The sequence below is a fragment of the Macrobrachium nipponense genome, chromosome 8 (assembly GCF_015104395.2).
Source record: "Macrobrachium nipponense isolate FS-2020 chromosome 8, ASM1510439v2, whole genome shotgun sequence".
In the NCBI taxonomy this organism is placed as follows: Eukaryota; Metazoa; Arthropoda; class Malacostraca; order Decapoda; family Palaemonidae; genus Macrobrachium; species Macrobrachium nipponense.
Genome location: NC_087203.1, coordinates 82,917,404 through 82,939,903, shown reverse-complemented (window position 1 = coordinate 82,939,903; position 22,500 = coordinate 82,917,404). Strand labels below are relative to the sequence as shown.

Here is a 22,500-nt window from a genome sequence, read left to right as displayed (position 1 = left end):
CGGAAGTCAGGTAAAGCCGTTGGTCCCGTTGCTGAATAACCACTGGTGCCATGCAACGTAAAAACACTATACAAACAAAACAAACAAATGACATAAAACAACTATCTTTTATGTTACCTCAGCTATTTTGTGGATAAGTGCCGATTACTAATTTTTCCTATCATGTTGACTCATATATCTAGATTGTGTATGTTACTGTGTATTTTATATGTTCATTGTATATGGCCCTGAACCGAAATAAAGGATATTATTATTATTATTATTATTATTATTTTATTATTATTATTATTATTATATGTGTGTGTGTGTGCGTCCGTATCTTTAACACATTAACTCGCTTACGGCCCTTTAATAAAGCTTTAGTACACGACGTACGCTGAATAAGATAACTTTCGGACACATAGGTATACCGATATGTGTGCGTATGCTAAAGCTTTTATAAACTTGTACGAGTTTTCTTGTTCATTCCCTCGCCCCGAAATCCAAATCATGCATTGCTGATGTAGTAAAATAAAATGCTGCACTAGTATCTATAGCAAATACAGCGATGGTATGATTACTGTTAGTATTGTGTACGTAGAGAATTGGTTCAACTGACAAGAGCCGCTTCAGTGTTTCCCTGCTATGAATAGTTTCTCAATTACACGTCGTTGTTGATGAGTATGCCTGCCTGCTGTTTTGACAGCTGAATAATGATTCATTTATTCATTGAAATTAATTTACATGACTATCGGTAATATTGAGTTATTTTAATTTTTTGGCTATCATTTGAGAGTTATTTTGAAATATTTACCTTCACTGGCGTTGATTTTTGCTTAGTTCATGGCATATATAAAAGCGAGATCTGGTGCCGTCCTTGCCCAGTTTAGAATTCAAAACATATGGGGCTATATTTTTGTTGGAATTATTTATAATGCACCAATCCGCTACAGATCTTTGTTAAAGATGATATTTCCTTTATTTTGCAATATTTTTAATGCCAGCAATTATATAACTGGTATAGAGTAATGTCAGTAACGTCGCCGAACTCACAATTAATATGGCTTACTTTAACCGAAGACTCACAAAGATAGCGAAATGAAGTAGCTAATGCAAAATTCTGCATTAAAGAGATACTGTTCGACAGCCGTGATATTTGCAATCATAAGAATATTCAAATTTATGTTTTGATTTTATAAAATGTTCTGTTTTGTAGATATGACTGCATGATTTATAAGTCTGCGTGTTTGCATTTTTAAGGGTTTGGTGCAATTATGTCTGAAATACATTGATTTTTTTGTTTTATGTGCATGCATGTGTTCCAAGATGCAAGGAATAGTTCATTAGTTTATAGGTATCATTAACTGTTTTATAATATTATATTGACTGACTCTGCAGTGTATTTAGCTATTTACAAAATTTATCATCCGTCTTCCACTTTCATGTGTCGTGACAAAGAACACGAAACAAATATTACTTAGAATTTTTGTATTTGTTTTAGGTTCCACTATGCCTCACCTGAAGAATTAAAAGCAGCTGGATGTCCATCTTGGCGCTGCACATTCACACATAATAGGACAGATATCAAAACAGCAGACGCCGTTGTCTTTTCTAGCGTTGAGTAAGTAACTGATTTGCATTACGTTTACGGAAGAACTGAAAAAACTCCCTAAGAATATATAATATCGCAAATTCTTTTCTGTTTTGTTTTGGAAGCATGCACTGCAGATTCATTCACAGTACATTTAATTTTTATGATCCAAATGTACACGTACTACCACCGAATTCTCCACATCATATTGTACCGCTTAACAGGTCATAAAGCTGCTGGTTGCCAACCTGTATTAGTTAATTAGTGAGACAGGCCAGTTGCTTCCATTAGTTTTAAGCTCCAGCCTTTTTCTCTCTATCATAGAGATTATTTTTCTGACCTACTATGAGATTCAGGGTCTCTGTAACACGGTTTTTTAGACTTTGCTCCTTGTCAAAGCATCGGATGTAGCTGAAAGTTGACATATGTATACTTTACAATCACACACAAATTTTGTCAGCATTATCAATAACCTAAACCCGATAGTTTTAATTTTTATAGAGTAAAAATTATCTAGCCATGGCCAATGATTATGAGCCAAGAGTCGAAAAACATTCATTACATAAGCAAAGTAAACACCTTTTGACGAAATGTTGCCCCGCCCATCCACTAGACAGAAACTCATTCTCCTTGTTCCATCGGCTCTGAAACCCGAAGACTTATGAATGGCGGAACGATACATAGATGTGGGTGGGGTATCTGTGCTAGCATAGTAATACTACTGTAGCAGTAGTGCCACAACTGCTGGGATCCTTGAGGATCATTTAGCACTTCTTAAAACTACTCGAGAAATGAGTTTTTATAGCCAGAAGTTAAATTTTCTAATCCAACAATGCCCATGATAGCCTTCAGTGTTATCCTGAATTATAACGAGGCCAAAGTGGGTGGAGCCTCATGAAGTTATCATTCTGACGATAATTACTGGTGAAGGTTTAAAGCCAAAATACGGTACCGGCTATTTTTTTTCAATAAATAGGTAGATAGCCAATAAATAAAAATTGCTTGACATTGGATATAGCAGTTATCAAATCAAGCTTGTCTACTATGTTTTTGAAAATTACCAACTATTCCCTACATCTTGTCAATCTGATTGTGACCTATAAAGTAGACTGTAATTTCTTAGGAAACTTATTTTGGGAGTTAGACTAATAATCGAAGTGTTTTTGTATTTATTAACATACTTTGTTGGTTTGTTCATTATGACAATTATCAGTGGAGAGGTTTCAGGGTTCATAAAGGTGTGCTGCTTTGCTTGCATTTAAATTTGTTTGTCACTGTTGCCAGAGGTATAGCCTTCGTTCCGTATAGCCAATCATCCATCGAGAAAGAGGGAAGAAATGCTGTCATAAGTTACGTAACGAGTGCGTTCGAAACCTTTTCTCTGAGTAAGTTGGCCAGTCTTCAAAAAAAAGTAACTTTTACATTGTAAGTACCAAATTTATTCAACCTACGTAATGCAGAATGCAGTCAAAATTTATGTGTACATATAATGTGTATTCTGAATAAGCGTTATATTTATGAAATGCATAGATAAAAAGTTATTGCGAAAAAACCGTGTTACAGAGGCCCTGAATCTCATAGTAGGCTAGGTACTTAAGTTGACAATTTCATTCTTAGCCATAGTTAAAAAAACGATAGAGAAAATGTGAAACATCGATGCAATTTTCTATCAAAAACAAAAAGAAATTACATGATAGATCATGTAAAATAGCATACATTTCCATGAGGGAATGAAACATTTCAAGTTAATTATCTTATGACAGCTAAAAGTTGTCTGATGTTCTAAACGAGTAACAAACACGAGGGTCAATTCAACACGCTTTCAGCAGAAAATACAAACGCATATTCTAAAAGCAAAACCATATATTATTGCCTTATTGATATTTAAGCAATTTTTCTAGCCATTGCCTTAGCAATAAATATATTTTTTAGCATTGGCAATAATGTGGTCATCATACCAAGAAAAAGATATTTGACTACAAATATGTTTAAATTCTTGACGAAAATATATTGAAGAAAAAGTATTTGAATAAGTATAAATGTCGCTAATCAGTCGAAATTTAGCCTTTAGAAACTATATAGCAATACAATTATTCTAATTCTGACCTGTGAACTTTTGTCCTCTAAATTCTTCAGCTATGAATGCATCCAAGGTAAGTTTTCGCTACCACTCTACCTCATTTATTTTTGTAAGAGGAACAATATTCCCATCTTGGAATTTAATGATTATTGCTTAGTGAAGTGAATGAAGCACCTGGAGGTATAGGAACTCTCATCCTTTATTTCTATACAGGACATTTTCTAATTTTTTTCTCTTGCCGAGTGTAGAACTATTATAATCGTTATTTCTAACGCTTTTATGTATTTTTAACATATTTCACAAACATTTAAACATTTTCTTCTTATTTTTAAGATTATTTTTCCAGTTTTGTGACCAAATTGCGAGTTTGTACTGCCATTTTCGAAAATACTGTAAGAACCAGAGTGCCCTTGTAACTTTCGGTTTCTCACACTTTTTGGATGAACTTGTGACTACGTAACCTTATGATTCAAATGAGGAACCAGATGAAGAAATCCAGACGTCCATACCAAGGTTCTAACCCGCATTCAGTAAATCGGAATGAATAGCGACGTTGTTCTGATATACCGAATGTGGGTGCGAATTCTGCTACGGGCGTCAACTTTCTTCTTCGGATTTCGTTTGGATCTCAAAGCTTCGCAGTTACGAGCGTATCCAAAACATGCAAAGCAATCGAGAAGTTTAGTGGGCATTGTGGTTCTGTTACAGTTGTCTATGTAACTGATAGAAAAGTAGCCAGTAGAATTAGCATATTGAAAAATATTTGTTCTAATACTCAAGCCTTAAAAAAGTTCGTTTCACATTTCATTTTTGTGAATTTGATGTAAGCATTTTGACTAATATCTTCTACCTTATCTTACCTATTAAGTACATTATGGTAAGGAGGTTACCTTATGATATCCTGTATATGCACCTCTTATTTTTCTAATCGATGTTCGTAATAAAAGTTCTTTTGAATTGCAATGATAAAAAAAAGAATGACGAAAAAGAGTTTTAAGTAATACAGGGAAACAATCCTTACATCCCCTTGGGGGTACTGGTAATGAAGAAGCCAATCATGTTCCTTCCAGAGACTGAGATAAAAGATTTTCATCTTGAAATTAAGTTTCACGATTTCCTTCTCTTTAATTTACATTCATTATTCCGGTGGTTTGGCTGCGACCTTATTGATCTCATGTCCCCAAATTATCTGCTGTTTGTAAATTTCTTCATGCCTGTAAATTTCTTCACGGTTGTTAATCAATATAAATAAAATGCAAGTTTTATATTTAAGTGAAGCATCGTTGTAATATGAACTTTCATTTTCCCTAACAGAATGACGCTCGAAGATGCTCCACAATACCGTACTCCTTCTCAGAGGTGGGTATGGGTAACCCTAGAAGCTCCAAGAGGTGGAACTGGCGTGCATGATTTAGATGTTATCAGGAGAGAGAACCTGCATCACCTTATAAACTGGACAATGACTTATAACCGGTACGCAGACGTGATTGGATCATATGGGCACTTCAGGTCGAAAGACAAGATGCCTTTGTAAGTAGAATTGACTACGTCTGCCAGATGGATGGATTTTTTGGTTCGGTCTGGTTGTCTTGGTCTGTTAGCCGATTTATGGGAAAACTGATTAATGTATTTGATGAAGCGTGATGGAAACATTCGCAGTGGCCTCGTCCAAATGACAATGAGTTGATGGATGTCGATGTGGATTTGACCACTTATATTTCTTTGCATTGTAACATTAGAAGGAGATCACCCACGTAAAGTTTCCACCAAATTTTTAAGACGTTCTCGAGATAATTTGTGAAAACAGACGTACTTTTGCTGTGGCATAGTTTACTGTCTCTGCAAACCACTATAGCTGTGTAGATGCTTGATTATTTTATATCTCTCAGTACAGAGTATATATTTGTGTCATATGTTTCTTGTCCACCGCTTTTCTATGGGGTTAAAGTATCATGATTACTAATTTTCCAGAAGAAAATACATTTTATAAGTTTAGCGTTGTTAGCTCTGTGAACATGTGATTTTCATCAATTTCGTTTTCTTTCTCCAAGTTTATTTTTAGATGGGCTTAATATCTATGACCAACTTTGTCATGTCTTGTGCAAATAATTGAGAGTAAACTTAGTTACATTTCACAGGCCACTTCGTCCAAACCTTTCGTCATCCTATCCTGGCGTGATAAGGAAATACCTTGACTCTCTAAGGAAAAACATGACTTTAGCCGATGTCATGGGTCCTGCTTGGAGAGAATTCGTCAACCGTCCGAAGTTGGTGTCTTGGGTGGTGAGCCACTGTCGTACGATATCGAAAAGGGAACAGTATGTCGACGAACTGGTCAAATACGCTCCCGTAGACATGTAAGTTTTGACTGATGTCGAATTAATTAATTAATTGTAGTTGCTTATCTGGCAACAAGATTTAAAACATCATTTGGGATGAGAAGGAAATAAAGGGAGAGAAAATCAGGCGTTGAAATTCATAATAAAGGAAAGATTTGGTCATAACCACTATAAGTGCTTGATGGTGTCATCGTTGAGCATCAAATTCTGATTCTTATTTCTTCCCTCTGTCCTGGGTGCTGATTGCTGCTGGAAAGATCATATCGTTGTTTACACGTTAGTCAAAATATTAAGGCTTATTTTTATTTATATTTGGTAGAGTAGAATGAGGATGTAAATTACCATGTGCACTCGAGACCACAGGGCATTCTAATACTGTTTATCTTACAAAGTAATAGAAAATGGTTTTGTATCCAATAAAGAAAACTATTTTTGATGGGTGACTACTAAACTTATAGTTTCTTAATTAATCAGACAATTTAAGATATGAGGCGCCGTTGTAAAGGCAATACCTCGACCCATAAGCTATAGTATGCGTATCTGAATAACACCAACACTGAAACTGTATATGAATGTAAAGCTTACGAAATACTATAGGAAATGCATAGGAAATGCAATTTCCCAAGAAATAACCGACGCGGAGTAATTACTTCGATCTACCCATAAGTTTATCCAGTATACGATATAATTAATCGAATATGATATAATTGCCTTCAGGACATGAATGGTGACCAGCAATGGATAATTAACATAAGCAAATCATTGTAGTTGCAGACAACCAGTATTTTTTGAATGAGCTTTAGATCGCTTTGCTTGTGCACACGGAATTTCTTCATAGTGATTGCAAAGATTTGAACCATGTCTATCAGTATACATATTCACTTCCAGTAGTTTCTCATATTATTATTAGTGTGAACTTTAGACGATATTAAATTTTTGTTTCTTTATTCCAGATATGGGCGTTGTGGAACTTTGGATTGTTTCCCTAAGAATCCTTTCCATGAATGCTGGAATCATACGATGGGTCGTCTGTATCTCTTCTATCTTGCCCTCGAAAATGATTTATGCGATGACTATATATCGGAAAAATTATACAGGGCATTATATTATAAACTAGTACCGGTAGTGTGGGGAGGTAAGTCTCTCTCTCTCTCTCTCTCTCTCTCTCTCTCTCTCTCTCTCTCTCTCTCTCTCTCTCTCTCTCTCTCTCTCTCTCTCTCTCTCTCTACTCTACTCTTACTGTGAGGGATTGGCTGCTGAGATAAATAGCAATATCAGATGCAACTTAGTCGGCGTTTCATTTCTCGCGAGCCAGCACTTTAAATTCGAATGGCGTGTGTGTGTGTGTGTGTGTTTTCTTTTATTTACAAATTTTCCTAAAAACACTTGGTTTGTGTGTATTTTCAGTAATTACCAATATATCCTCTGAATATATTGAAGGTGAAAGAATTCTATTCCTTTTTGCTCAAACTTTATATTTTTTTCGGAGGGTAGAAGCACTAGTAATGGTAGATCAGAAGAGTAATATGCACTAGAGTACGTGACAGGGCATTAATTTAATAGGTCGTCAGTTTTCACAAGTACGACAAAGCCCTGGGGTAAGAAGATGATTTTTGAAATTGGAGGATGAACGGAATCCATTGCCATTTAATGTCACTTAAAAGAAGTCCGAGTATATGTTTACATTATGGTTAAAGTGGGTGTGCGGTCATTTCGCTTTTAAAATAACGCCAGGTTAGAGGAAATGAACACAAATTATTGAAGGTCATATTAAAACATTACTCAGGTTAGGTGGTAAAAATGAAGTCTGGGTCGAAGATTTCATGGAATGTCTTGATTCCAATACTTTCGGTAATGGAGATGAAAGAGAAATCATCTCTCCTGCTAGAACCGGATATATAAGACTGATAATTTTGAAGCAGAATTAGCAAAGATTTGAGCCAACACCTGAAAATAAGTGATTTTTGGGGAAGAAGAATCGTTATAAAATCCCATTTAGAGAGGTTTTCGTTATCAGGAGTAATGAACAAAGGAGTTAGTCAGGGAAGAACAAGGACTACAGAGAAAGCTTGGAAGGCAAAATGTGGCTGAAACATTTTCAGAACATGCGCAGTGACCATTTCAAAATTGCACGATCATCAACACTACATATAAATTTTCAGGAGAAAAGCTAGGAGAGATTTCATTGCTCTATCCAGTGCCTGAATAAAGATGGGAAAGAGATTCAGCGGTAAATTTATCTCTAGAATGAACGTGTGTGGAAGGGAATTAAATCAAGTTTAGAATACATCTAAGGTAGTAAAATCTGAAATAATTGATGTGATGGATTGTTGTATTTTTGGAGGTAAATAAGAAACTCAAAAGTAAAAATATTTAAATAAAATATGCACGCTGTAAATTTACAATGTGAAAGGTTTCAGCGTCCACAGATGGCATGATTAAACTTATTCAGGGAGCTATGGTAGAAAACTCATGAAGTTTTCAGTAGGTTTCAAGTACATAATTTTAGGAATATGGTCTCTTTTTTTTCTATATTTATCTTCATTCATTGGGATACACTAAATGTTGCATAGGCTTACCAAACCAAAGAGTGTTATAACATTAGCAATAAATTTTTTCAGGGAACGGATATGAGGATGTCATGGTCCCGGGGTCTTATATCAACGCTCGTCATTATCACCCGAAGGACTTGGCCAAGTTGTTATTAGATTTGCAAGAAGACCCTGTAGCATATGGCAGGTAATGTGCCGTGAATTTTGCTCTTAATTTAGAATACACTTGTCGTAGGTTGAGAGGAATAAATAGTTACTAGTACTTGAAGGGATGATAATTCGACCATGACCCTATTTCACACTTCATAAAGTTAGCCCATCAACTAAAGTATTCAAAACAAGTCCGTGGATATCGTAATGACTATTTGCCCTTAACTTAAGTATTGATTACACACACACACACACACACACACACACACACACATATATATCTATATATATCTATATCTCTCTCTCTCTCTCTCTCTCTATATAATATATATATATATATATATATATATATATATATATATATAGTATATATATATATATATATATATATATATATATATACACACACACACACATAGGTAAACCTTTTTCCAAAACAAATCCTCCAACCTTTAGTAATTTTGTTTTACTAGAAATTCATTCTTCTCATTTTAATTAAAGTATGGCGGATATGATTCGCCCGCTACAACCATCTCTCTCTCTCTCTCTCTCTCTGTGGGGAAGCTGCTTTTATCCTCTTTCTTGTTCGAGTGAACTGCCAACAAACCTTAATTCGAGGCGTGGACCTGCGAGAGTGCTTAACTCTAGCCCGAGACAAGTCAGGTGAGAGAAAGACACGGTCGATCCCGTGGGTGCTGCCATCTTGGAGCTTACCACGAGGTCGGCATGCCCAGGCGAGATGCCCACTACCACCATCTGGAGGCAAGAATCCTCATAATCCAGCGAGTTTATAAAAGACCTTGAATCGGCAGGCTGTCTCTAGCAGGCAGGAGCAAGATCCCGTGCCAGCACAAGGCTGGCTTAATCTTAATCTCAGAATTCGTCGGTTGTTCGTCCAGGACACCTGTCCTTCTCCTTGGCTCTCTGGAACTGCCCCACCTTAAACATGTGGCTGTGGGTCTGGTATACTTTGAAGGGCTAATTCGCCTGCTTACGCCACCCCCCTGAAATACGACGAACAACTCTCCTGATATGGTAAAGTGCCAAGTCCTAAGGTTGTTAGTCAGTCATATCGCTGTTAGCCTAATACTGTTTTTCTGTTTCCTTTTCATTGTGCGATATACGCGCAGTGAGACCTGTATTGCTCACTGTATTTGTGCTGTTCCGAGTTGCAAAGCATTTCAAGTGAAGTGTAATGTAAATTGTTCAATTATGAAATATCAGATGCCTCATTCCAGAGAAGTAATCAAAATTGTTTTCGATTACAGATTAGGAGTTAGTCAGCTGTGGTTTCTGTGCATCAACTTGTGTGCAATATTGGCTTTCCCCACTACCTTACGGCGTCCTTTGCTTTGAAGCAGGCTTCTATTTTGTTTTCTTTCAAGAATATTCCACATTGGTTCTTCATCTTGCAGTGAGGGACTGTTGTATTTTTGTCCCAGTTACCCTAACCAGTCTTATATTAGTTTATTGTAAATATAATTAGTTAAGTTCAAACCCCGAAGTTTACCTAATCACTGCTCTTCCTGCCTCACTCAACGGATTAATCACTTTTTGCTGCTGGTTTGTGGTAAAGCAGCTGCAACACAACCACACAGTTCAGAGGATGCTTTAGAAATATGCAATGAGGGGGCTGTCCTGTTCATTTTGCGTCTGTCTTCACTTTATCTAAAAACTTGCGTACTTGTACATTTGTCGGATTTCCAGCATGATTATGCTCACTGGAAGTAGAACTGATAGAGCCATCAACTGTTATAAAGCACCCTTTGTACTTTTCAGCAAAAATGTGTGCATTTCCAGTAGACCTTTGATCTTACTTGTTTGTCGTTAACATATGGGAATCCGTCCAATAAAAGAATGTCTCTGCCTTTCTCTCTTTGGATAAATTCAGCCATTTCTTTGCAAAGTGTGTATTCTATAAACTAAAAACAAATTCTTATTGAGTTTCTCTGGAATACAGCTCTCAAATTACATTTTCGAAGAATTGCCCGTAAACTGTTGGTACGAACAATTACTAAATTGAACAAGTGGTTTTTGAACAATTATTTTCAAACAATTGTTTTCGAAGAATGGTCCGTAAATCACGCAAGACAATGGAAGGAGCATACATTCTTACCTTGATGGGTGACCCCCAAAAAACGGGCCCCACAAAAACATTTTCTTATATATTCTTTATTCAATCACTAATCATTATCACTTTTAAATGTCGTGACAGAAGCAACGCCTGTGAACATAACTAAATCTCAATGTGAGCTCCAGCAAAGAATATACTGTGTCAAACATTATTACAAGACAGGCTCATTCAAGAGAGTGCAGAACACTTTCGTGAATCAGTTTGAATGTGAATAAGCCTGCTCAAAGAGCAGAATTCAGAACGGGGTGGACCACTTTGAGAGATACTTAAGAGAACCTCAACGCAGCCAGTGACAACAGTTCAAGACATTCAAGACGTCCCAGGAAGAGTACAGTATGGACTGCAATCTCAGCCAGAGGCATCATCGGACTATTTTTCTTCGAGTAATCTGCTGCAACAGTGACAATCACCAAGGAGCAGTACGTTGAGTTGCAGACCCTGTACCCATCGCTTATCCTTATGGGGAAGTTCGGAAGTTCTGGTTCCAGCAAGATGGAGAAAGCTCCCACACTTTAAACCTGACCCGAGATTGGCTGAAAGAGAACTTTGGTGGCCGTGTGATCAATCTCAAGACTGATTTTGAGTGGGCACCTCATAGCCCAGATCTTAGTCCACCAGATTTCTTTCTCTGGGGTTACCTTAAAGACAGAGTGTACTCAGGGAGACCCAGGACCATCATGGAACGCAAGGAAGCTATCAGGGAGGAGGTCAGAGCCATTAGTCGGTCAGTTTGTAAGGGTGTTACGGACGACTTTGTGCTGCGCCTCAAGAAGTGCATAGAGCTAAATGGAGGTCATCTCGAGCACATGCTCTAGAGTCTAGAGTAAAGAAGAAAAGTCCAAAGGGTCCTTATTTTTCATGATGTTTTTAAATGCAATAAACTATTTATCATGAAAGTTTCATATTCAATTCTTGCAAAAAATTAGAAATTTAGTCTATCGACCTGTATATATATATATATATAATATATAGATATATATATATATATATATATATATGACCTATATATATATATATATATATATATATATATATATATATATATATATATATATATATATATTGTAATAAAAAAAATCTCTCTCTACGGTAAGGATTTACGAGGAGAATATTATCAGGAAACAGTGACAAACTTACTATAACTTATAATGTACTTTAATAACAACTAGTAAGGAAATTAAAGTCACAAACAGAACATTAAACAAATTACGGACGCTTTACACAAAAGCAAAGACTCGCTACACAGCACTTTTCATCAAGACTACTAATCACTAATCACTGCATTTTACAGTATAATACCCAAGTCACAAAGCTTTACATCAACACAACATATAATTCACTGTAACATCAAAAAGTTAGTGGCAACCAACGTAACATCACACAAGAAAACGTCCAAATGGATAAACAATACATTACCATATATTCCTCAAAACTTGATACACTATTATAATCACTTGTTTGTTTCAGCTCCAACGAAAATCGTCGTTTTGGGCCTTTATATACCAGACTCACGCTAGACATCCATGGACCAATATCATTGTTTCGGTACATTATCCTTGGCGACTACCGCCTACGCCAAGCGCTACTGCCATCTGTTGTCTAGTGTACACACTTTTTTTCTATGCAAATATCAATTTTCAACCTTTTCTGCAATTTTACATTCAATAAATCAATATTCCTTTACATTCCCCCCCTTTTAACTCAGCGGCTCTCTCCTCAGTCCATTCTGAATTTTCACTCTTACAGTCTTAAACATTAGCTACTTCCATTTAGCAACTGTCGGAGACTGCCACGTCGTTGGTAACAAGCACTTTCCTTTCGATAGTCTGTACACATTCTTGCACTTCCGTCAGGTTTGTCGACTAGAATACATGGGCTAGCCCATTCACTATGGCTTTCCTCTGCTAGTCCGTGTTTCAGTAAATAAGCAACTTCGGTCTTTAACTGTTGTTGTTGCCTCGGCGACATTCTGTATGGACGCTGACTTATTGGAGTCTCTTCTCTCAACCTGATTTTATGTTGTACTCCTTTTATCCTTTTAGGGTGGTCTGAAAATAGATTTTTTCCTTCACCGTGCAAGGTCCTATATACTTCTGGTTAAAAACCTTACCAGCTGTAGGGAGATACACTAGAACCTTATCTCCTATGTCGAGTTCACGTTTTGCAGCCTTTTTGTCGTAATTTCTTTTCATCTCTTCTTGTACTACTTTAAGATTCTCATGTGCTACTTTCCATATTTTCTTTATTTTTTCCTTCATTTCTTGTAACGTGCTAGAATCCTTCTCATCTGAAATCAACTGATTCTTTATCACCTCCATGGGTGACCTTACCTGATGGACATATACTAACTGAAAAGGAGAATAACCCAACGATGAATGTACGCTATCACGAACGGCAAATAGCAACATTGGTATGTAGACATCCCATTCCTTTTCATTTTCACAACAGTACGTGCGAAGCATGGTTTTGAAGGTTCGATGAAATCGTTCGACCACTCCTTGGCTCTGTGGGTGATAAGGAGACGATAAGCAATGCTTAATATTCTGACAGGCTAAAAATGAGGTAAACTTTCTGGACGTAAAATTGGTTCCTTGGTCGGTTTGAACTTCTTTTGGCAAACCTACCAGCGAGAAGAACTTGTTAAGCGCTTCAATTATCTTATCAGCACTCACAGTTCTTAAATAGCCTCTGGAAATCTGGTAGCACTACACATAATTGTCAGCAAATACTCGTTACCTTTGCTAGACCTAGGCAGAGGTCCTACACAATCCAAAACCAGTTTCTCAAAGGGTTCTCCTGGAACTTCAATGGGTTGCAATGGCATCACCTTAGGGTCATGTTGAGCTTTACCTACTTTTTGACATAAATCACAATTTTTACAATATTCACTACAATCTTTCTGCATCTTAGGCCAAAAAAAAATACCTTAATAATTTCTCATAAGTTTTGTTTATACCTAAATGACCAGAATAACTACAGTCATGAGCAATACCTAGAACAAAATTCCTATAACTACTTGGAATGACCACTTGTTCTACAACATCATTAACATTTCTACTCTTGAACTTCCTCATTAGGATTCCATCCTTTAAAAAGTAACACTTGCCTTCTTCTCGATATCATTTATATCAACAGGGCATTATCTCTTATTACCTTCAAATTATCATCTTCAATTTGAGATTTAACAAATTCTTCCTTATTAACTTTCAGCATTCGCAAAGGAGTACTGACTTTACTTACTAGTAGTGTTTCCGGACTATCTTTAAACAAGTTTTGTAAATCCAAACCGTCGTCATCATTTACCTTTCCTTCAGCACTCTTACTTCTTGTAGTAACTGCACAAGCAGGAAATAAGTTTGGAAATGTACATTCAACTTCTGTAATAAATGAAGAATTAAAGGGTTTATCTGTCAAAATTGGATTACTGCTACCAAAAACTTTGTCTCCACATACATCATTTCCAAGAATTAACTCTACTCCTGACACTGGGATTTCTCTCACCAAACAACTTTTAACATATCCCGAAATTAACGGAGTTTCTAACCTTACTTCTACTAATGGAGCTGAAAATTCAGGTCCAAACCCACGCAGAAGTACATACTCTCCAGTATCCTTCCACTGGTCATACATATTTTTTATCATTACAGACTGTACCGCTCCGGTATCTCTTAACCACCTTACTTTCCTTTTTTCAACACAAGGGAGTGTAACCAACCATCTCCCATAAAAGGGTCATACAATTCAGTACCTTTGGATGTGGACTTCTCTTCAGGTAGTCTCACTCCATTTCCTTTTACAATATCCTCAATACAACCAACATTACTAACATTTTGAACATCATTGTTACCTATTTTGTAACCTATATTCTCATCAACATCACATATATTATTACTGTCGATGCTATCGTTACAATACCTCTTACCTGGCCTAAGGGGAGAAGCAAACAAACAAGGACCTCTGTCACCACATGCTTGTGGTTGATTCAACAATGCAATGGTATTTTTCAGGTTTATGATCATCCTTAAAATGTACAGGTTTATCTTTAACTTTATTTACACTTGAATTGGACGGTTTATTGTGCGATGTGGACAACTCCTACTGATGTGTCCTGGTTTGCCACAACTGAAACATACAAAATCTCTTAAAATTTTCGCCTATATTTTGGTAACTAGGTGTAAACTGATCATTTACACTGTATCCTGCTTTTCCAGCACTAACACTAGGACCAGAATTATATCGACTTGCCCCTCTACCACCTCTATTAAAGGATTTATTATAGACTCCACGAGATGATACCTGTGAACTCGTAGTCTTACCTTGTGCCTTGTAATTTTGCTCCTCTTCCCAAACTCTGCTCCTTCCAATTTTAGGAGTGACGTCAGTATTATATAGCTTATGGGTCAATGCATAATTATCAGACAATCTAGTGGCTTCATCGACATTATCTACATCACGTTCATCCAAATATGTTTTAATAAGTGGATTAATACCATCCTTGAACTGCTCAAGCAAGATAAGTTCCTGAAGTTTACCGAAATCACCATTAACTTCTCGGGCATTCTTCCACCTATCATACCACAGGCGTTGTTCCCGTGCATACTCCATATGAGTACGACTGTCTCTTTTTATCCAGCTTCTGAACTTCTCTCTATACCTCCTCTGGCACCCATTCATAAGCTTTCAAAAACTTCGGATTTAACTCTCTCATAATCCTTAGAATCATCTAAAGATAAGGCAGCAAATACTTCCCTAGCCTTTCCTCGAAAGGAGGTTTGAACCAACGTGCTCCATGACGTTCTCGGCCATTCACGCTGTTCTGCTACTTTCTCAAATTGTAAAAAAAAATGCATCCACTTCATTTTCAACAAAAATTGGTACACTTTTTACTGCATTGTCTATTCTAAAAGATTTTGGTATTTCTCTGGACTATTCTTCTACTTCAAGTTTCTTCATCTCTAGCTCTATCCTCTTTTGCTCAACTTCAATCTTTTTTTTCTCAACTTCAGCTTCTACCTTCCTAACCTTTTCAGCTCTCTCATTTTCTAACTTCTTTAGTTCAACAGCTTTCTCATTCTCTAATCTAACTATTTGCAAATGAATCTGCATCTGCTCAACACTCATCCCTTCATAACAAATTTGGACTTTTTTGGTTTAACCTTGCGTGACTTTGTTTTTTCACGTACGGCTTTTGGCACCTTCCTCTTCACTTGCACTACCTTCTGTATTATTCTCACTAGCGCTTTGCTGGCTATCAGTTTCTTGCCCTCCCAACTCATTAGTAACAACCCTTCCTTATCAGAACAAAATGCCTAAAGTCATTAGCGCCTCACTTACTTTATTTGAGATTTCTTGCTTCCTTGCAGATTCTGATACTTCTACATTATAGTACCTAGCTAGAACAATCCAGTCTATTTTAGTTATACCTTCTAACTTTTCACCACTAGGACTACGTATGAAATCTTTCAAATCAAACATCTTTAATAACCTGCTCAAAATAACACAGCAAGACAAATATAGCACTAACACTACACAACTCTCCCCCCTCTCTAAAGTACATGGAAGTACTGAAAAGCAATTAACAGTAGGGATACGTCAAGTTATGGTCGAATACGTTCGACATGAAGAAAGCAACAATTAATAAGGATACGTTCGTTGTTCGTTCGATAGAATGAGTAAACAATGAGTATGGATATGTTTGAGTTTCGTTCGATAGAATGAGCAAAAACTGAGTAGGGATAACGTTCGGGTTTCGTTTGACAGGCCCCATGTAACATAAAAAAAAATCTCTCTCTACGGTAAGGATTTACGAGGAGAATATATCAGGAAACAGTGACAACTCACTATAACTTAAAATGTACTTTAATAACAACTAGTAAGGAAATTAAAGTCACAAACAGAACATTAAACAAATTACGGAAGCTTTACACAAAAGCAAAGACTCGCTACACAGCACTTCATCAAGACTACTAATCACTAATCACTGCATTAATTTTACAGTATAATACCCAAGTCACAAAGCTTTACATCAACACAACATATAATTCACTGTAACATCAAAAAGTTAGTGGCAACCAACGTAACATCACACAAGAAAACGTCCAAATGGATAAAACAATACATTACCATATATTCCTCAAAACTTGATACACTATTATAATCACTTGTTTGTTTCAGCTCCAACGAAAATCGTCGTTTTGGGCCTTTATATACCAGACTCACGCTAGACATCCATGGACCAATATCATTGTTTCGGTACATTATCCTTGGCGACTACCGCCTACGCCAAGCGCTACTGCATCTGTTGTCTAGTGTACACACAAAATTTTTTTCTATGCAAATATCAATTTTCAACCTTTTCTGCAATTTTACATTCAATAAATCAATATTCCTTTACATATATATATATATATATATATATATATATATATATATATATATATATATATATATATATATATATGTGTGTGTGTTGTGTGTGTGTGTGTGTGTGTGTGTGTGTGTGTGTGTGTGTAATGCTTGTGAATAATGTACGTATGTATATATATATATATTATATATATATATATATATATATATAATATATATATATATATATATATATTTATTTGATATTTGTTAAATGAATCTATTTTGAACTTTGTTTAAATTTCCCATTTAATTTTATTACGGCGTCAATAACGGAGATGTTGTAACGTCAGTTTTAGTAACCGTAATTCAATGTCATTCCTAGGTATTAATCCCTTCGTATCACACACGTCTTCTAGTTCATCAAGCGCAATTATACCACAATTACTTGGTTTTCTTCTCACTCCATCCAGTACTAACAAATGATTTATCCTGCCCAACAGCTTATTGTGTTTTAATATCTTTTTTTTTTTATAACAAAACTTCTCAAGCTAATTTTGATACACCTCTTTTTCTTCGGTGCTTTAATAACGTTACATTTTCTATCATTGTTATTCCACCTTTGTTACAAACTTCATCTCTACAGTTTTAAATTTTTTATTTCATTTTAAGAAAAGTAACAAGGAGTGAAAGGAAAAGACATTTATGGTTTAAAATGCAACTCATAATAAATTTAGAAGTTGTTTGGTTATGGAACCCGATTGGCCACAATAATTGCTTAAAATTGCAGGATTCAGAAGATAGGGATGAAAAGAGGAACTTAGAATGTGGTAGATATATTTTTTTTAATAATTTTTAAAATTCAAGGAGTTCATGATCCAGGAATTAAGAAATTATGGTACAGTGCATGTAAAAGCAAATGTGCTGGAAATTTATTGCAGTGTATCAGCAATGAAAGAATAAATTTGAAAGTGGCCGTTATCCATTTTCTATGGTTCTGCCTTTCTTTTTTAGGAATCGCCTGTACTTGGAAATATTACATTTTATACAAGCGGTCCAACCCCTCACTGAACCGAGAGAAGACCTAAACAGCAATCATGTTCATTCTATAACTTGAATCTAGATTTGTACAGTAGTCTTAACGGTGCCAGATTCATTTACTTAAGCGACTATTAACAGTACATTATTTACTACCTATCACTACCAACTACCATGTGCAAAAAAGACATTTTCATGGAAACATTTTTTTAGTTAAGAATGAGAAGTATAAAAGTTTTTTTTGTTTTTTTTTCTGTAGCAAACTTATGGATTTCTTGGTTTCGGCTTCCATTCTACTGTATCCTTTTCTAGTTACTGTTTTACAAAGGTAATTTTCCTGTAGTGGAAAATAGCGTTGTAACCTTTGTAATGTCCTTATAACCCATGTTTTTCATGATCATGTAATAAGGCGATTTTAGTTTTCTGTAAAAGAAAACTATTGAAATGGTTTTGTCTGTCCGTCCGTATCTTTTCTGTCCGCCTTCAGATCCTCAAAACTACTGAGGCTAGAGGGCTGCAAATTGGTATGTTGATCTTAAACTCTTCAGTCATCAGACATATCAAATTGCAGCCCTGTAGCCTCAGTAATTGTTTTATTTAAGGTTAAATATAGCCATGATCGCGCGTCTGTCAACGCTTTAGGACAGACCACAAGCTGTTTAGAAAACTCGACTGCACCGAAGAAACTTTTTCTTTTTTAAGCAACGTACATATTTTTCAGTTGAGCATATTCTGCATCATTTCTTGGCAACATTTAGGAAAAGGTTTTTTTTTCTGGATTACGTATTAACTTTTTCCCTGCTGTCCTCAAACTGCGTGCTCTCTTAGGGAAACATTAGTTGCAAGGCACTTTTACTGTAACTAAAAATAAAATTTCAGCTTGCCGTTACGCTTAAATCTTGCACTTATTCCAGGTACCATTTGTGGAGAGGTTTTTGGGATTTGAAGTTGGGAGGAAGTATGTGCGAGCTGTGTCACAAATTACACACAGACAAGGAACCTAAACATTACACTGACATTCCAGCTTGGAGGTTGAAAAGTAACCGGTGTTTTCAGGTGCCAAATAATTTGTTTATGGACCCTGAGAATCCAGATGCCTGGAAAGAAGTCATCAGCTCTAATGAGGCCATTTAGATTAAGCTCTCATTGGATACTTGTGAATCATTGTATAAGTGATTTTTGTAATTGTTTATTTGGTATTTTTTTTCGTTTTATATGGTTTTTCATGATGACTGCCGACCATGAACGAAACCATCTGGATAGAGGATCTGTTATATTTAAAAAATAAAATTTTTTGTAATTCTTTTTCAAGTTGTCGGGCATCATTGAGATTTAACTAAGATTTCACTCTCATTACTCCGAGTATCGTCACTCTGGAGATCAAGAGTAACCCACACTTTGTATCAACATCCTATACCTTGTTAAGTCTTTGGCTTCATCCAGTATGAAACACGTAATAGTGTCGAACTTGTCTTGAGTGTAACTCCAGTACTTGATAATAAAAAAGCATCAGAATTACCAGATTATTTCTTAAATTTTTCCAGAATTAAGGTAATCATGCAAGAGCTGAAAGATAAACATTTGAGGATCTTTAGAGATATTGGAATAATAGAGATTTGCCTTTAATTTTTGCTGTTAGCAGTTATTGAACCTTTGGTAACCACTGCCGTGTCACATAATTTGCGCTCACCTAGAGAAATGCTGTTAAACTATAAATCATAAAATATCCACGTTTTTTAAATAATCGTAAAGATCTACAGAAAAAAACAGCAGAACTTATCTGGATGGTCGTCACCAATACCCAGTAGGTTATTTAGAATAGTTTTTAAATCAAAAGAGCTTTGAAGAAATTTAGGGAGAAATGGTTTAGTAAAACATGGAAACAATCAATACAAGACTGCTTGGCCTAAAAGGCCTTATGAATAACTCAACTTTGTCCCAAGGATTGGTTAACAGATGGCTAATAAGGGAGGAATATTAAATGCAGTTGATACCACGATTAAGTATATTTGGTCGACAAAAACTAAATTTTGCTCCCGAGGAATTTCGACCGGAATTATTTTACGATTGTTAATTTTTTTTCATAATTCAGGACTGATTTAATCTTCTTTACAAAAACGTTTAATGTTCAATTGTTTTTCATGCACCAGTATTGAAGTCATCTTAGATAATAAGTGAATGTCAGAGTACTGATCCATGGTTACTAATGTCTGTTCCAAGCTGCTGGAGCATTTTAACCTTTGTGTACTGTTTGCCATGGATGTAGCAACATATGAACCATCACTACTTTATTGACCACCCTGTTATTAACAGCAATTGCCGATTAGTACCTCAAGGTACCACCCAGTCAATAGTTATTTTGCTTCTTACAAACTAATTGTAATATGAAAATTGTATTAAGTAAAAAATCCAAGTCGTCTGAAATAAGTCTAGAGATTTTCCAACGTTTATAGTTCACTTAATAACTAACAGTGTGCCTGTGATCAATTTTGATGAAACAGGATCGGCAGAGAATTGTTGAATGCTTTTTTTTAAAAAATTAGATATTGATTTCGCGCCATAGCTGTTTTATTGTGTTGCTGTTATTTTAGATTTCCAGCAAAGGCCCTTGCTTTGTGTGCCAACTGCTTTTTGTGCTATTATTGTTTTCATCACTGTTATGCAATAAAAATAAAAATGTAGTTTCGATTTTTGATCGTTGAATAAAAGCTAGCTTACTTTCATTTTGTTATTATTCTATTTTAAATGTTTTTTATGAATGAGAAGTGAGATATATTTCAGTGAATCACATATAAAATAACATTTACATTTTTGTGTCAGTATTTGCAAAATACTACATAGGTTATCTTACCTTATAACATTAAGTATTAAAGATCGCTGTTAAAACCGCTGTTAAAACACATGCATAAAACAGAATATATTTTGTTACGGTATTTATGAACTACTTTTCTAATTATGAAGGCTTCAAATTTAAACAAACCAGGAATTATATTTAGAACACATCCATTATTCGACTTGATGAAACAATGTTCAATGACATTCCTTTTAAATGTGTGCTTCACTCCAGAAAATAGGATGATCTAAATCTCATATGCACGAATAATGGAAGTGTTCTACATTTAAGCCTTGGTTTGCTTATACTCGATCCTTCATAATAAAAAAAGGTTGTTAAATATAAGCAACAAAAGTAATTTATTCTGTTTTATACATGTATTTCTATTTTGTATGGGTAAGCTTCCGTGTCTGTTTTGGTTAAGTGTATGGTTTTAGCTTGTAGCCACGTGATCCCGGATTATCCTGTATTATCTCCCTGATTTTTACCCTTTTGACAATTAACCATCTGGTATTCTTGATCTTTTTGTTTACCTTGTAACCCTCTTTCCAACTGTATCACATTTGTGCTTTGACAACGCATGAGTAAACACGAGAAAGCGCATGGTACTGACCTTGTGCCTATTATTTTCCTGTGGTATTCGCTTTGTGTGTGTGTGTGTGTGTAAATTTGAACGATAAATAACTGTCTATATTGGAAGAAGACTCCGTAACGAGTCACTGTCATGTGGTACCATTACCTTTCCAACAAAATATTTTCGAAATCATGCTGTTGTTGGTTGACCAAGAACGAAGTTGATGGGAAAAAAAATAATAACGGAACGATGTAATTTCATAGCCTTTTGCTTTAGAGTACACTCCGGCACTCTTCATTTATTTGGTAAATTGGAAATCGTTCCGTGCTCTAAGCAAGATGAAAAGTTATATGCGATGAAGTGTTGTAAGTAGGCTTACGTTTTTAAAGGATATGTAGATTAAAAGATGCGTTTGTTAAGAGCTTCTCTCTCTCTCTCTCTCTCTCTCTCTCTCTCTCTCTCTCTCTCTCTCTCTCTCTCTCTCTCTCTCTCTCTCTCTCTCTCTCTCTCAGCACAGGTGTGAGTGAAAACATCACTTACCGCCTAATGGTACCAATCACCAGTTAGCATGGGATACCATGAAGTCTAGATAAGCCCACTTTTCAAATGCTATTTTATTGCAGTAGAAAACCGAATAAACTGCGGATATAGAAATAGGGAATAGGAAGTAATATAGTATAGAAATAATGATAGTAATGTTAGCACAATATGCCTACTCCTGTTTTTTTTTTTCAATATGATTACACTCAAGGAATTACATGGTTTCTGTGTCCAACAACAGAAACAGGAGCATCAATCATAATCATACAATTAGGAAGTAATGTAATAAAATTCTGCGCTCACAAGTGTACAGTGATTATTTTTCCATAATTTCTGAAAGCTTGT

General features: G+C 35.7%; 1 protein-coding gene across 5 annotated transcripts in view; it reads left to right on the top strand.

Annotated features, from left to right (window-relative positions):
• Nucleotides 1–21,638, top strand: part of LOC135222890 (alpha-(1,3)-fucosyltransferase C-like) — a 323,079-nt gene extending 301,441 nt beyond the window's left edge. For 4 of the 5 annotated variants that reach the window (XM_064261263.1, XM_064261261.1, XM_064261262.1 and 1 more), the window contains 6 exons: nt 1,481–1,600; nt 4,965–5,180; nt 5,789–6,007; nt 6,943–7,124; nt 8,611–8,728; nt 19,123–21,638. In XM_064261263.1, the coding sequence (XP_064117333.1) occupies nt 4,966–5,180; nt 5,789–6,007; nt 6,943–7,124; nt 8,611–8,728; nt 19,123–19,342 (954 nt within the window). In that variant the 5' untranslated portion in view covers nt 1,481–1,600; nt 4,965 and the 3' untranslated portion in view covers nt 19,343–21,638. The remainder of the gene's footprint in view (nt 1–1,480; nt 1,601–4,964; nt 5,181–5,788; nt 6,008–6,942; nt 7,125–8,610; nt 8,729–19,122) is intronic. The other variant, XM_064261265.1, reaches the window with a different exon arrangement.
• Nucleotides 21,639–22,500: the final 862 nt, after the last annotated feature.